Genomic DNA, 15,695 nt, shown 5'->3' on the forward strand with positions numbered 1-15,695 from the left:
AACACAAATAATAAGATCTACTCAAAAGAGTAGTCCACTGGTACCATGCACGTGCATCTAGCCATCCAAGAGAAAGGTGAACCCTCGGTCTCACTGGTGCCTCGTTCGCTTGAGATGGAAGTTGACCGTGGTAGCTCTTTTGTGTTGATGTGTGGTAGGTGGATCTTCGCTCCTCTCTATTCGTCCTGCAGGGGTTGTTGTCCGTGTGGCTAATTGGTTTCCATCTGGATGGTTGTCTTGCGGGGTGATGTGGGTGATGATATGTTGAAGTTTTAACCCACGATGGCTTTTTCTTTAATTCACCTTTTACGGGAGCCTGACTGTTATCTGGTGCATGTTGTGGTGCCTGCTGTGGTGTCTTATCTTTCAATATTACTTCAACCATTGAGCCCTTCTCTGATGTATCAGCACCTGTAACATTTTCTGCTTCAGCCTCTGTTTGTGTTTGAGTGTCTATCGTCACTGGCTCATCATCTAATATGTCAGACCCTGGCACATCTTCTGCTTCAGCCTTCTTGGACTCTACTTGTTTATTAATGGAAATATCCTGTAATGTAATTTTCTTCTTTTTATACCAGAGCTTCAGGAATTTCTTCTGTACATTAATATTGATAGTACCTACTGATTCCATCAAAGGGTATCCCAAAACAACTTATCCATATCTGAAGCATAAAAATCACTATGCAACCCATACTTATCCATAGAAATTTTCAAATCCTTGTACACTTGAACATTCTCATCATCCACTTGTGTGTTTTCAATTTGTTTTGCTGGAATTTGCAATTTTTTTGCCAAGTTGACATTTATGAGATTTTGCTTGCAACTCGGATTTATAGAAACAATGATCTTCTCTTTCTGAATCAATCCATGAACTTGCAATAAGGAGATACCAGCAGAAAATAACCCTTTAGGTTCATTGGTTTCCTTCTTGAAAATAAAATCTTTGCTAGGTTGTGTGTCTATCTGTGTGAGCTTATCCACAAGATTAGCTTTACGGTGAAAGTGGTCCATAAGATTTTTTGTGAATGTGTCCCAAGTCAAGGGCCTTCGATAGCAACGTTGATGCCATTGCCACCATTGCCGTCTTTCATTGTCCAAGTACATTTTTCCCACACTCAACTGAGTCTCATCATCCATGATGTAATTCAATTTAAAATATTTCTCCATTTGTGCTAGCCATTTGGCTGGTTGAGAGCCATCAAATTTATACAAGTCCCTGAAATTCTGATCTAGGCCCGCCATCACAAAAAAATTGGCGAAAATTTGAAATGGTCACAATTTCGTCAATATTGCTCAGAATCCCTACTATGACCTATTTTTTGAAATGGAACAATCATTCTGCATCTGCCCATGTGATAGAAATCTTGATCCAGGCACTAGAATTTCAGATTTGCGTTGCAACTCTCCCGCCATAAAAAAAGAGAGAGCTGATTTTAAATCAGCGATATCTCCCTCATCCGGACTCCGATTCGACCGATTTTTTTTTGAAATCGAGTATTTTTTCACATAGAATCCAGATATACAATCAGATTTTGCAGATCTTGCACCAGGACGACCAGATCTGTGCCGCAAACTCGTTTCTCTGAAAAATTGTCTGCAATCCCACTGATTTTTAGATCAGCGATATCTCCTTCATCCGGACTCCGATTCAATCGATTTTTTTTTTTTTGAAATCGGCTATTTTTTCACAAAGAATCCAGATCTACAATTAGATTTTGCAGATCTTGCACCAAAATGTACAGATCTGATCTGCAACTCGCCGCTCCAGAAATCCTGCAAAAAATAAAAAAAAATTCTCCACTTTGGCCCAAGAAAGTGCTCTGATACCACTTGTTATAGATCTGATCCAAAAATATATGAAAATAGAAAATAACCCAAGAATAACAAGATAAAAATGATTCACTTTATTAATATCAAACCCTTAAGGTAGGGCAACACCATACATTCACTCCTTAAAGAAAGAGAACACTCCACAAGCCATATGCCTGTTTATTCAATAATCCTTGACACCTCTCTATGTGGAGTCTCTAGCCTCTATATAGGCCTCATACATACAATCCCATGGGTCATTACCATGGTTCCCTCATACCATCAAACTAATACCATGGGCCCATTACATTATTATTAACTACTTGTGGTCCCTTACATGATATGGGTTAACCACCTTATTTATTACTTATGGCCCATCCCATTATTACATTATTACCTTGGGTACCTCCCTTTGTACCCCATATTATCCCCCTTAGGTATATAACAATGGGGGTAGTCCCTATGGAATGAGATGAAGGAAAACAAGTTGGAAACCACCTTGTTTGGGAGACATGGATGAGTGGCCTAGCCAATTGGTTAAATTCGAGCAAGATTATTGATTATATTAGATTTTAAAGTATGAGACCAGTGCCTTAATGGAGTCACAAATTCTTGCTTATAATAAATTGGAACCAAATGACCGGATGGACACCCGCTGCTTAAGATGATTGACTAACCTGAATGATATGCAAACCTATGACCTATGTGTGATGCAGAGATCTTGGTTATTTTTAGTTAAATGCCTAATCTAGATGTAACCTTCCTTTAACTATTTTGAAGTTGGGCTCCAAGGTAGGTTGTGGGAAGGAGGCCAACAGGAAGCAAGCTAGGGCCTGATTAACGATACCTTCTGTTGTGCTCCTATCACCCGATGTCTTCGGTGCTGCAGAGACTGTGGCTTTGACAACTGCAAGGTCACCGTGTTAACCACCGAAGAGTTGTCGAGGCCCCTCAAGCTAAGTGAGAAGGGTTGCCCTATATCTCTATCAACTTAGCTTATGCTAGGAGGTAAATTATTAATGCAATTTAAACCTAGTATGCTTATGCACAAGATTATGTGTGAGATTATCTTGAGTTATGATTGCTTAAGTTACTTAAGTACTTATGTGAGATTTATCTTAATGCAATAGTACTTAACAATGTTGAGATGAAATCTTAAACAAAATAAGTGCTAAGAGATACAAGTGTAAATTTCAAATAACCAACTTTATCCACCAATGATTAATAACACAAGATATTATGCCAATCAACAGAATCAGTGTCAGATTCTGAGTGCAGAGATAAGATAAGCCAATTCCAAGTCTATGACAATTTATATCAGCAGTAATTATTCATAAAATTTAGACTTGATCAATGTTATAACAATGGTCAGGAAACCACTTCAAATCATGAAATTTGCTTAAGACATAAAACACAAAAATTCTCAATGACCAGCAAATGTAAATTAACTAATTTAGCCCACTTTATAATGATGTATTCAATGAAATTTCAGGTCTGATTTGTTAGTTTACAGTGGTTAACAACCATAGATCAACGAGCTAAAAATGCCAAAAATAGATGGTCAATATGCCAAAAAATAGCAAAATGCACTAGAACTTGAAAATTTCAATTTTAGGGCTTTTAGAGAGTTTGAATCAGCAATTTTTAGAACTGATATGTTTATTACAACAGTGAGTTAACCACAGATCAGCAAACTAATGAAGCCAAAAATAGATGCCCAATATTTCAAAAAATGGAAAATTTTTCTGGAAATTGAAAATTTCAGTTTTTGGCCCTTATTAAGTATTTGATTAAGAAATTTCAGATATGCAGAAAATTTCAGTAATGCAGAAAAATCTAGCAAGCTTAAATGTTAGATCTAGGCCAAAACTCAAATATCCAAGAGGCCAAAATTTGTGAAAATGAAGATTTTGCAATTTTAAATGACTTTGACCATTTAGTTTGTGATTTTAAGGCTTAATTATTAACAATTTGCTTGCTGTAATAAAATTGCAGAAAACAAGGGTTTAGAGATCAAATCCTAGGCCCAAGGCCTTGAAGATCCCATCGTTGAAAATCGTTGAAACTTTGGGATCACTTTGCCGCTTGAAAATAAGAATTTTGAGGCCTTAATCCTGCAAAACCACCAAGTATTTAGTTTTAAAACTTCAGCTTAGGGTTTCAGGTCAATTTTGGGGCAAAAGAGGCCAAGAATTGGAGAACAAGGCTAAGGGAGGCAAATTTGTGGGGATAAATGGGCTAGGATGATAGATCGGGGCACAAGGATGAAGAATATGGCTTTAAAGGGCCAACGCTATGCCTAATGAGGCTAGTGTTTGGGAAAAAGAGGGTATGGAGGCCTAGGGCAAGGCAAATCTAGGCCTAGAAGTTCCAAAAAGGTTGAAACCCTTGCTCAAAAAATTTATGCTTCAGCTCCTTTGATTTTTCCAAAATTTTTCCGTGGGAAACTTGCAAAAAATTCCAAGAGACTAGATCTTACCCTCAAGGGCCTAGATCTAACTCTTCTCCCACTTGGTTTCTCGATCTAACCTGCAAAAATGAAAATAAAAACACCAAAACCCCAATATATACAAAAATAAAACTAAAACCCCAACCCAAGTTAGAAAAATAATTTACACTTAAAATTACAAAATTATTTTACAAATTGTACATGGGTTTTTTTAAATAAATTTTGAGAAAATAATTTTATAATATTTTTCTTGAAAAAATGGCTAAAACACTTCAGAAAAATATTGCTCACTATAACTCTAGCAAAGATTTAATCCACCATATAAAAACTAGGAATCCAAGCAAGATGATCCTTGCTCACAGTCTGTGAACTTGGAGACCAAGGATTGAGTACTTGCAAACACTATGTATTATCTCAAAATATAGCAAGTAAAGCACCACATAGGAAGCCCTTAGTTAATACATACCACAGATCAACGAATAAGAACACCTTGTGTTGCATCCCAAAGGTTTTTATTATAGTAGAAAAATAGTTCCCAGTGGGACAATAATTTACAAAATGCTTCAACAACAATTCTAGCTAGAGATCAAGATGATTAGAGACTCAATTGACTTTCTAATTTATAAATAAATCCTCCTAATGGAAAATTAACGACTAGTTTCTTTGATCCTTGCCAAAATAATCTTGGCTGTTGATAAACACTTCAAAATCTTTTAATCTTGGCCCTTGATTTTTTATTTTTGAGGAATTTTCGAATTTATCATTTAATTCATTTTTAATTAGTTCAAAATCAATTATTTTGAACTAATTTCCTAAAAAATTTGACTTTGACTTAACCACCAAGGTCCAAGGGTCCAAATTTTCTTGAAATATACAATATTCCCTTGGTGAAAGATCTTTAAAAATTGACTCTTTTAAGACCCAAGAATTTTTCCATTTGGAGAATTTATTTTCCTAAGACAATTTAATTTGACTCTAATTAATTATTTTTCTGGTTTAGGATTTAATTTTATTTTGCCAGAAAAATTATTAATTTACATATGAGGGGATTAATTAGTTTTCCAACCCTCTAATATATATGATTTTTCATTTACAAGACTCAAAGAGAGAATACACATTCGTCCTAGACCCTCAAGACACATAATCCTTCTGCTACACAATATGATCTAGTAAACCAAGTGATATGTAATAAAATAATTAAGCCAATTAGTTTAAATTATTTTTAAACCACTTTTACATTAGACTCGACTAAAACACTAGGACTCACCTAATAATTCGACAATAAATTTCACCCTAGCTTTGGGGGTTTAAGCAGGGGGGAAAAAACTCTTCTGATTAGCCGTGTCAAAAGGCACAGGTAATCAGTGAGGTTAAAAAACCTCCTAGGATGGAATTCATCATCAAATTATAGGCTTACCTAGGTTGTTACATAGACTCTAGGTTTTACTAAGATCATTTACAATATATAACTTGTAGAATGGGATGACCATGACACACTTACTAATCTGTGATCCGATCCTTGTTGAAAAATTTGGTACTTTCGCTTCCTTGGAACTTTGATAATTTGAATGCAACAAAACCCGTGCTACAAAAAAATAACAATAATAATTTTTATTTCTTTTTACAACATACGATAATCAAGAGTACATTTCATATTTATGAAGACCGAACCTAGTTACATATTTCAACATGCCCGAGTTACAAAAATCAACGGGAGCTCTACCTATCTCTTGTTACCTTGATTTAATGGAGCAACATGAAATTATGGGGTGATCTTATTGGTAGTCCCATGATGGGGTAGGGCATGCAAGAATTGAGATATTTAGTTGAATATGGATATCTCTTTGATGAAGAGGGCTAGGCATCTCTGATCATGATATTAGAAGAAAGCAGAGAGGGAGCACCCTGAGTCCCTATAGAGGTAGTATCATTGTTGAGAAATCAAGAGGGTTATAATTAGGGTGATTTCGCTTAGACTCGATAACTGCTTGTGATGTTTTTTTTTACTTTTCTTGATTATTAGCGTCTTCTTTTATTATTATGTTGTTCTTATCATCAAACAACTACCAAAAAACATGAAGATCAATAGTACGCAAGAACATAGATGTAGGCTGCAAACTAGGGCCAAAACCTCTCCTCTTGAAAGGAAAACCCACAAATCTTTTCTCTTCTTGTAGATTCTTCAAATGACGAATTCCAAGCCCTCTAGACCAAGACCAAGCCAAAACTTCTTGATGGTGTGCTTCTTCTATCCAAGTCAAACCCAGTCAAATCTTTTCCAGCTGCACAACTTTGACCCCCAGCTACAGAATTTCAGCTTCCTCTGCAGGTCTGAAATTTTCGTCCCCTACAACAGTTGCTGCTTCCACATGTGTGAGGGAAATTAGGGCTTCCAAGGCTTCCTTGCTCCTTCGCTTGGGTTGCTTCTTTTTTGTAAAATTAGAATATCTTTCACGTGTATTATTTTTGCAATGCTTGAGCTCTTTTTTCTCCTTGATTTATGGTTGCTAAAAAGAAATAAATTGAAAGGGAATGGCCAAATCAGTGTTGCGGGGGAGCGCCCCCCCCCCTTCGAACCCGCTCCCGTAAAAAAATTTGCGCTCCCTGGTCTGTGAGGGAGCGATTCAGGGAGCGATCGCTCCCGCGCTCCCGAAGCGTTTTTTAATGCCCGGGAGCGATCGGGGAGCGATCGCTCCCTGATCGCTCCCGGGCATTAAAAAACGCTCCGGGAGCGATTTTAAACGGGCCGGGAGCGGTTCGGCGGAAAAAAAATCCGCCGGACCCGAAATTTATAAAAATTTTAGAATTTTTTTTTAGTTTATAAGCCCAATGGGCCAAAAAAAAATCATTTCAACTTCATTGAGCAAGAGATTGAGAGCTGAGCAAGAGCAAAGGAGCAAGGAGCAAGAGCTGAGGAGCAAGGAGCAAGAGCTGAGGAGCAAGGAGCCAGAGCTGAGGAGCGAGGAGCAAGTGCCAAGGAGCGAGGAGCAAGCCTGCAGAGGTAAGTAACTTAATCATTTAGTTAGTTTAGCTGGTTAGGTAGTTAATTTGGTTAGTTTAATTTACCTGTTTGAGTTTAAAGATCATTAATTTAAATTAAATTAATAAATTAAATGAATTAATCCCAATAAACTAAATTAATTTGCAGATTCAAGACTCAAACCCTACAAACATCAAACACCATGGACCTGGGGATATTTATTGGCATTTTCCTCTTCCTGGTCCCTTTTATGGTTATTATGGTGGTGGAGAGTAGGAAACGGAGGGGGCCTGAAACTGAAGAGGTGGATGAAGAAGCCGGAGGAAGTCAAATGGGTGAAAACCCCAGTGAGGAGGAGGGTGAACATGAGGGTCAAAAAACTAAACAAGACCAAACTCCATTGTGGAAATATGTTCACAGGGCTGAAACAGGGAGAGGGGGTGGAACCACTAAATTTCATTGCCCCCATTGCAACACTGATTACACAGGCTCATACACCCGTGCTAGAAGACACCTCTGCGGGAAAAGGCCATGGGATGGAGAGAAACAAATAGGAATCAAAACTTGTGCAGCGGTGTCAACAGCAGATAGAGCCAAATACATAAAGGAAGAGGAGGACGCCCAATACAGAGCAAAAAGATCAAGGGGTTTCTTTGAACCAATCTCACCATCACAAAGAACTCCTTCAACATCCTCCCAAGGCAGTGGATATGGACATGGAGGCACAGGGTCATCATCTTTAAGGCGTAGAACCATATCAGATTTCCTTGATGAGGGGTGTAGGAATGATGTGGATTCAAAAGTTTATAGGTTCCTCTATGCATGTGGGATACCATTCAATGTTCTACGCTCACCTTATTGGCACGAAATGGTTTCTGCCATAAATGATGCCCCTGAAGGATACAAGAGCCCTGGGTATGACAAGGCAAGAACTGTTGGCCTTGATCATGAAAAAGCAAAAATATCACATTCTTTGAATAAAATGACAAGTTCTTGGACTGACAATGGGGTGTCCATTGTATCTGATGGATGGACAAATGTAAAAGGCAAGCCATTGATAAGTGTTCTTGCTGTGTCCCGAAGTGGTCCCATCTTTCTAGCTGCACATGATTACTCAGACAAGTTCAAGACCGCTATCAACATTGCAGAAGCATTGCTTGAAACAATTGAGCGTATTGGCCCATACAATGTCATCCAAGTCATCACTGATAATGCTCCTAATTGTAGGGCAGCGGGAGCAATTATTGAGGATAAATACCCGAACATATTTTGGTCTGGATGTTTGGTTCACACATTGAACCTTCTGTTGCATGATATTGTCAAAAACAAAAATGAACAATACCAATGGATTGGTGATTTGTACAAGAAAGGAAAAAATATGATAAAATTTATTACAAATCATAGCAATACCCATGGCCTTTTCCGCAGTCACTCGAGATTGGAGTTGCTGAAGATTGCGATGACTAGATTTGGTAGCTATTACCTCACCTTCAGGCGCCTTTTGAAGGTAAGAGAGGCATTAGCTAGCATGGTATCAAGTCCACATTGGCAGGTGTTAAAGGAAAGGGCTACAAATGTAGCTGACACGGCAGGTTTTGAAACGGTGGAGGAGGCCGCTCTTGATGGGCAGTTTTGGACAACTGTGAGACAGGTATTGGATTTCACCAAGCCAATTTATAACATGATTCGGTTTGCAGATACAGACAAACCAGTGATTGGCGAGGTGTATGAGCAAATGGATACCATGTTGGGGGAAATAAAAGACATTGTTCATAATAAAGATCCCAACTTGTACAAACTGATTCATGATTGTGTGTGTGAACGGTGGAATAGGCTTAACGTTCCACTACATTGCTTGGCGTATATCCTTACGCCAAAATACTACTCAGAATCTTGGTTGGGCAAACCTGCAGCAGGGGGTGGTGTTAGGACCAAACCCCATTTAGATCAAGAGGTAACTAGAGGATATCTGGAAGCATTAGAAAAGTTGGTGCCTAACAGGGAGGAATGTGCAGCTGTGCGCCTTGAAATAGGCAGATACTTCAGTGGCAGTGGTTTGTATGGTAACTTCCATGCAATGGACGACAAAGATAAATTTGATTCTCTCACATGGTGGGAAACATATGGCGGCCACGGACTTTTGCCAAAATTGGCAAAAAAGTTCTTTCACAGGTTGTAAATTCTTCTTCTGCAGAGAGGTGTTGGAGCACCTACAGTTATATACATAATGTGAAAAGAAACAGGCTCAACGAAAACCGAGCAGAAAGCTTGGTTTATGTGCACTACAACTTGAGGTTGTTGAGCCATTACTGTGATCGGGCTAATGAAGATCCCACATATAAAATTTGGGACAATCACCCTGAGGACGACAATTTGGAGGATGGCATTGTACATATGGAAGAACTAGAAGAGGAGCTTGTACGGGATGAAAATGAAGCAGCTGCAGCAGCCATGCCACCTCCACCTCCACCATCCAGTAGCAGTTCTCGGGGCCCGAGTCTTGTTCCATTGCTGTCGCCACCTCCATCGACACCCTCGCGAGACTCCTAGAAGACCACCACGACCTACTTATACTCCTGGAGACTCTCGTGGCAAGGGCCACTTGTAGATTTACAGTTTACTTGTCTTTTTTAGTTTCTATTAGACTTTAGTTTTCATAACTGTTGAGTTTTGAGTCCTTGACTCTTGACTCTTGACTCTTTCATATCATTATGACATTATGATATTTTTTGTAAACATTATATCACTGTGACAATGAAAATTTGAAGTTTGAAGTTGGGCCTTGGCAATTATAACTCATTGGTAATGATTGTGAATTATGAATATGATGCTTTGTGAAAGACTAAAGTTGTTTCATTTCATCTCATTATTCATGTTTCATTTTATAAATTTTTAACATTTCATATCATGTTAACAGTTAGAAGTTAGGACTTAGAAATATCTTCGATATTACTTCTTGTAATGGTTAAACTTGGCTTACAAGTACAACTTGTTACTTTGGTGATCAATGATGATAAATGTTATTGAATTTTCAATTCTGAAAGCTTGAAGTTGAAACTTTAATATTGTATTTGATGAATCATGATTTATAAGACTCAATATGTTGCAGTTGTAATATGTATTTTACTAACTTGTGGACATGGTTGATGACGATTATAATTTCTAGATGATTGATGTGATATGGTTCAATGATCAATTTATGTTTTTTTATGTCTATTTCATCATTCTACATGTTTTTGTTGACATATATGTATCAAAAATTAAAAAATATAAAAAATATATATATTTTTAAAAAATCGCTCCCCGATTCGCTCCCAAACCGGGAGCTTCTGAAAATGGTCGCTCCCGCTCCCGCTTCCGCTCCCGCTCCCCGCTCCCGCTCCCCGCTCCCGCTCCCGCTCCCAAGTAACATTGGGCCAAATTGCCTCTTAGAAAATCACCAATCTTGTTGCTTAATTGGATTTGTGCTTTTCAATGAGTTCAAGGCATAACTATTTTGTGTAGAGATATCTTATATGGAATTTCCTTTTCTTATATTATTTTCCTTTTTCCCTTTACAAGGAACTTTATATTTAAAAAACATTGTCATGAGATGCCTCATATGACATTTCCTTACGTTTTGCAGAACATTTACATAGCAAAAAACAAGAAGCTATCCGTGAATTTGAAACTTCTAAGAGGGAGAATGTGGATAAAGGTGCGTCATGTATCACATTCGCAGAGAGATGTAAGGTATTATAAACACTAAAATCCACACAGGCCCTTGTAGCTTGTTATTGCTTTCTATCATTATGACAATTGAGTGTTATTTCTTTTGAAGTTCCAAATATTGTGATTTTTTCCATTCAATGTCTTAATGGTTTATCATATTCTAGATTCAGGTTTTGGTGTTTCATTGTTGCTAGTCAATAAATAGGTTTATGAGTAATTCCCTGCAAAGTTAGTTTATTTTTAGCTAAGGTTAGAGTGTACACGTATTGTTTACTTCAAGTAGGGTTATCTCTATTTGAGTTAGAGTTATCAAAATTTGGCCAAACTATATTAGCATGCTTTCATGATTTCATCCTTGTATATGCATGTTATGCAATTCCTTTATTAGCCTTTTGCTTATCTTGCAGTTTTGACGAACTTGATCAGGACATCGGGGCTTGGACCTAACTTACCTTGAATTAGTATAATTTTAGAATCTCTCTACATAAATTTGCAGTTTTCTGTTATAGAGAATGAACAGAATGCTTTTATACATGGGCTTTTTTAAATCACCCATTGACTTAACATTCTTTCTATAACAGTGTCATTACTCCCATTCTCATTTTGAATTGCTGAGTTTGTGTTCAAATTATGCTGCCAACCATAATAATCAATTATCATAGTATGAGAATATATCACATTTAAACTCAATCATCACAGCCCAAGTTTTTTCACTAGTAACTCAAGCCTTCATTTTCTTCTTCAAATGTGCAATAATAGAGTCTAGTGTTTGATTTTCACAAAAAAGTAATATACCAAAGCTATATGCCATATACTTGTAGGTAGCCTTTGTGAAGTTATAGGTTACTCAAAACGACTTTGATTGCTACCTTCCATAATCCTTCATCTTATGGTGGTTTAAATACTTAGTATCTTGATATGCTTAGTCTATGTCAAATACTCATCTAGTGTACAATATATTGTATGTATTTTTGAATGCCCTATGTGCATTAGTAGACATGTGACTAATCCCAACCCATCCCTACGATTGTAGTACTAGATAGAGTTAGTTAACAATTACTATGTGTTAGACTTTGCATGTAACATTAGTGTGCATTAGAATTCTCTGCATGGAACTTTCAAGTCTTGAACTTTGTGTGTAATAGTAGTGCTACCATTAAAAAGGGCATTATGACATTCATGAAGAGAGGTCTTCTTTCATTATTTAAAGGGCGCCTTCTTGTGTATTCATGTATAGATTGGGTAAATAAAGTTTTACTCATCTCTAAGCAACTCTAATGTATTTTTGAGTTTCCTTATGGAAGTTCTGTTTAGTATTTTCGTATTGCTCCATCTCTTATCACATTGATTGGTGTTACAGCTTTAAGAGCCAACCTTTTTCCCCAAGTCTTTCTCAAATTAGTTTTGCTACAACAAGATTCTTAGCAATCGATTCCAATCCCACATCAATAAGAGCTTGATTTAATAGGCTTCCATGCAAACTCCATGAATTTGAAGTTCACTATTTAAATCAATGTCTTTCTCTGTCCAAACTATGTTTCTATATTGACATTTTCACTTTACCAGATTTTCCTTCCTAGAATAACTTGTAGGCATATGTTCTGTCATTTTCCTGTTCCTCTTGTACTCATTTTGCATTTCATTTCATCTCGTTCTAGGGGGTTGTTTTGTTCGACAAAATAGGATATTCCACACAAGACAAACACCTTAAGTAACCACTTGCAAAAGCAGATCAAGATAATAACACTAGTGCTTTTACATGGTTAAAAGTTAAAATCCTTTAAGAGTGAAATCGTCCATGATCCCAACAACCATGGCTACTTGAGGCAATATATTAATGTGAAAGGAAAATTTATGCGTAAGACTTTTCCTTGTAATTGATCTTCAACAAATGATCCTCCATGCTCTTTGTTAAAATTTGATAGGCCCTAGATCTGGTCTATGACTAAACTTAGCACATAAACACACTAGAAGCCCTTAATTAGCAACTTAGCACAACAAAGCAAATTAGCAGTGAATTTAATAAAAGTACATAAGTTTTATGAGCCCAAAATCTCGTTTCCCATTAGTCCATCAATAAGAAAATGTTAGGGCTCCTGTACCAGGGATCATGACCCTTCAAAAACCATGATACAACTAGTATACATAGTATACAAAATCTAGGGCTTGAGATCTGATCCTACAGTATACTTACTTGGTGATTGCAGTCCTTTGCAGTCAGCTCCTTCAATCCTTTTGTCCACTGCTTCTGGTTGTCTTTTGTCTCCAAAATTCACATAATGATCAGCTCCCTTTACATTACTGTCAATCTTACTGCCCTCTTGGAAGACTTCAAGATCAACTCCTCATATATGGGCTTATCTATTTATCCCACTCACTCAGTAATCGTCCTTTCATTTGTTCTGCGGCTTACACATCATCCTGAGGTGCCTAAGCTTTCTGATCACAAGGCTGAGCCTTCTCAACCTCCTCTGTTAGCGGCCTAGCCTTAGAACAACTTCGGTCACTTCAGATCATCTTCGCTGACCTCCTTAACTTGTTGTCCAACCTTTGATGCCCACTGGGCAACCCTAGGTACAATCTTTAGCTCCTTTTCTACTAGCTTCTGCCTTCTTCCTTGATCTCGACCACTCTTGTCCAAACCTCAGTCACTCTTTCCTCCAATCATGAGGCTCTGGACCTGCTCTTTTAGGGTCTTTTTCCAACCCTAACAAACCCGCAAAACTACTTGTCTAGCCCTTTGCTGCCCTTAATCATCTGCTGCCTCACATACTAGCACCATTGAGTTGCTGCTACACTTCTGTCCTAACTCGATTTACCTTCAAGGAGCCATATTAACCCTCTGTCTGACGTGTTTGCAGTCTTTGAGGCCCTAACCCGGCCTTTCGTTGAGTGTGCGGTCTTGCTTCTAAGGCTGAGGCATCCTGCAACCAACCCTAGATAGGTTGTTGACCTCATAGATAACCTTTCCTCCTTTGCACATGGCCTTAACCAAGCCTTGACCAACCTTGACCCACCCAGAATACTCCTCCACAAACCTCCACTCGCTGCTAGTCAGATTGTCAATTCAGCGTCTTTGAATAGAAAACACACTTCAAACTCAACTTACTTCTTGCTATTGCGGTTCCTCTAAGGCATATCTGTGGCTAGGTCCTCTAGTCTCCCTCTCTCCACAAGTGAAAGTCCTTCTCCACTTGTGTGTCTAGGCCTTTCCTTTGGCCTCCTCTTTATAGTTTTCCTTTAGGTTTTTTGGGGAACCCTTGGTCCTTTAGGTTTTTTCTCACTCCACCATTTAACAAATAATTAGAATATAAAATTAATTACTTAGGTCCCAAACCCATCACTTTGGTCCCAAAACCCCAACTTTGGGTAAATTGCCCAACAAATTCACTTTTGATGGGTTTTCTCCACTTGGAAATACATTCCAAGCTACCCAAATTTCAACACTCCCTCTTAGTGAGGAAGGTATTGTGAAAATTCCTAAACCTGGAACCCCTATTGCAACAATTGATAATGTTTCTTTTATTTGTTAAATTAATGAACCAAATTATTTGCAGTTTCCTACAGTAAATATCGAAACATATACATTGCAACCTTCACTTAATTAAATATTATGTGGAAACAAGAGACCGAGCAAGAAGGAAAATCCAACACAATAGACACCATAATTTTTGGACAAATGTCCCCGGAAAAACCCAATGTAGGAAAACCGGTGCAACAGTTCTGAGGGTTTAAGCAGTAGTTCTGAAAACAACTCTGGATGCCCTTCTGGCAATCCAGTTACAGAGAAAAAGACACTGGCAGAAAACTTAGTGAGATTACCTCACTCCACCCGGCAAAACTCGGCTGATCCGGTAGTTGAACTGACTGCCCCCGGCTACCGCTGCGCTGCCCCTTCGCAGTAACTGCGTGGGCCTGCGTGGAACTCTCTGAGGCTCTACGTCAGCTCTGCGTTGGATCTCCTTGCCTTCTGAAGCTCTGACGTCAACCCTCTTGGCTGATCCCGTAGCTCCCCGACAAATTTCAGACTTCTGCTGGAAGACAACTCTGCCTCTGCGTTGGCCCTTCTGGATCTGCGTCAAACATTGCCTAGGGCCTCTTGTGTTGAAATTTCTAAGTATTACCCGTTAGAAATTTTATTTGTATTCTCTGGTTTATTCCTCCTACTTGTTTAATTACTAACAAGTTATCTATTCATATAAACACTGAAACAAACACAATACAGTCTCAACCATCTATAGATCAACAACCGAAAGAAATAGATAAACACACAAGTGACACCATTATTTTTGGACAATCGTCCTTGGAAAAACCCAATGCGGGAAAACTGGTGCAACAATTCTGAGGGTTATATTATTATGCAGCCTTTCTAAGTACAATTGGGTGCCAAACTGGCTCACCCGACAAAGAAAATAATCCGGCAATAATACCTCTCTATTCGGAAGCAGATATTTGGAAAGTCTGCCTCGCGAAACCCTCTCCAACACAATCTGAGGCTTTGTGTCAGCCCTCCCGGCCTCTGCGTCATCCCTTTGAGGCTTTGCGCTGCCTCTCTGTCTCTCTGCGTTACTCCTGCAGCCTCTGCGTGGATGACGCAGGCCCTTTTGGCCTATGCGCAGTCCCTGCTAGCCTCTGCGTGGCTCCCTCTGGCTCTGTGTCTGTGCTGGTCTTCCGACACTATCTCTGCCTCTCTCTCACTACCCCTCGCTGCAACTCTGATCACTAATTTGATTTCTCTTAGCAAAC

At 38.4% G+C, this 15,695-nt stretch overlaps 1 protein-coding gene across 5 annotated transcripts in view; it reads left to right on the plus strand.

Moving 5' to 3' along the window:
- LOC149149662 (uncharacterized) overlaps window positions 1–15,695 on the plus strand; it is a 483,557-nt gene that overhangs the window by 22,512 nt on the left and 445,350 nt on the right. For all 5 annotated transcript variants that reach the window (XM_089439017.1, XM_089439016.1, XM_089439019.1 and 2 more), the window contains one exon: window positions 10,864–10,970. In XM_089439017.1, coding sequence (XP_089295143.1) covers window positions 10,864–10,970 — 107 coding nt within the window. The remainder of the gene's footprint in view (window positions 1–10,863; window positions 10,971–15,695) is intronic.

This window comes from Pinus tabuliformis, chromosome 9 (assembly GCF_031772625.1).
Source record: "Pinus tabuliformis cultivar Carrire ecotype Pingquan chromosome 9, CPIR1, whole genome shotgun sequence".
Taxonomy (NCBI): domain Eukaryota; kingdom Viridiplantae; phylum Streptophyta; class Pinopsida; order Pinales; family Pinaceae; genus Pinus; species Pinus tabuliformis.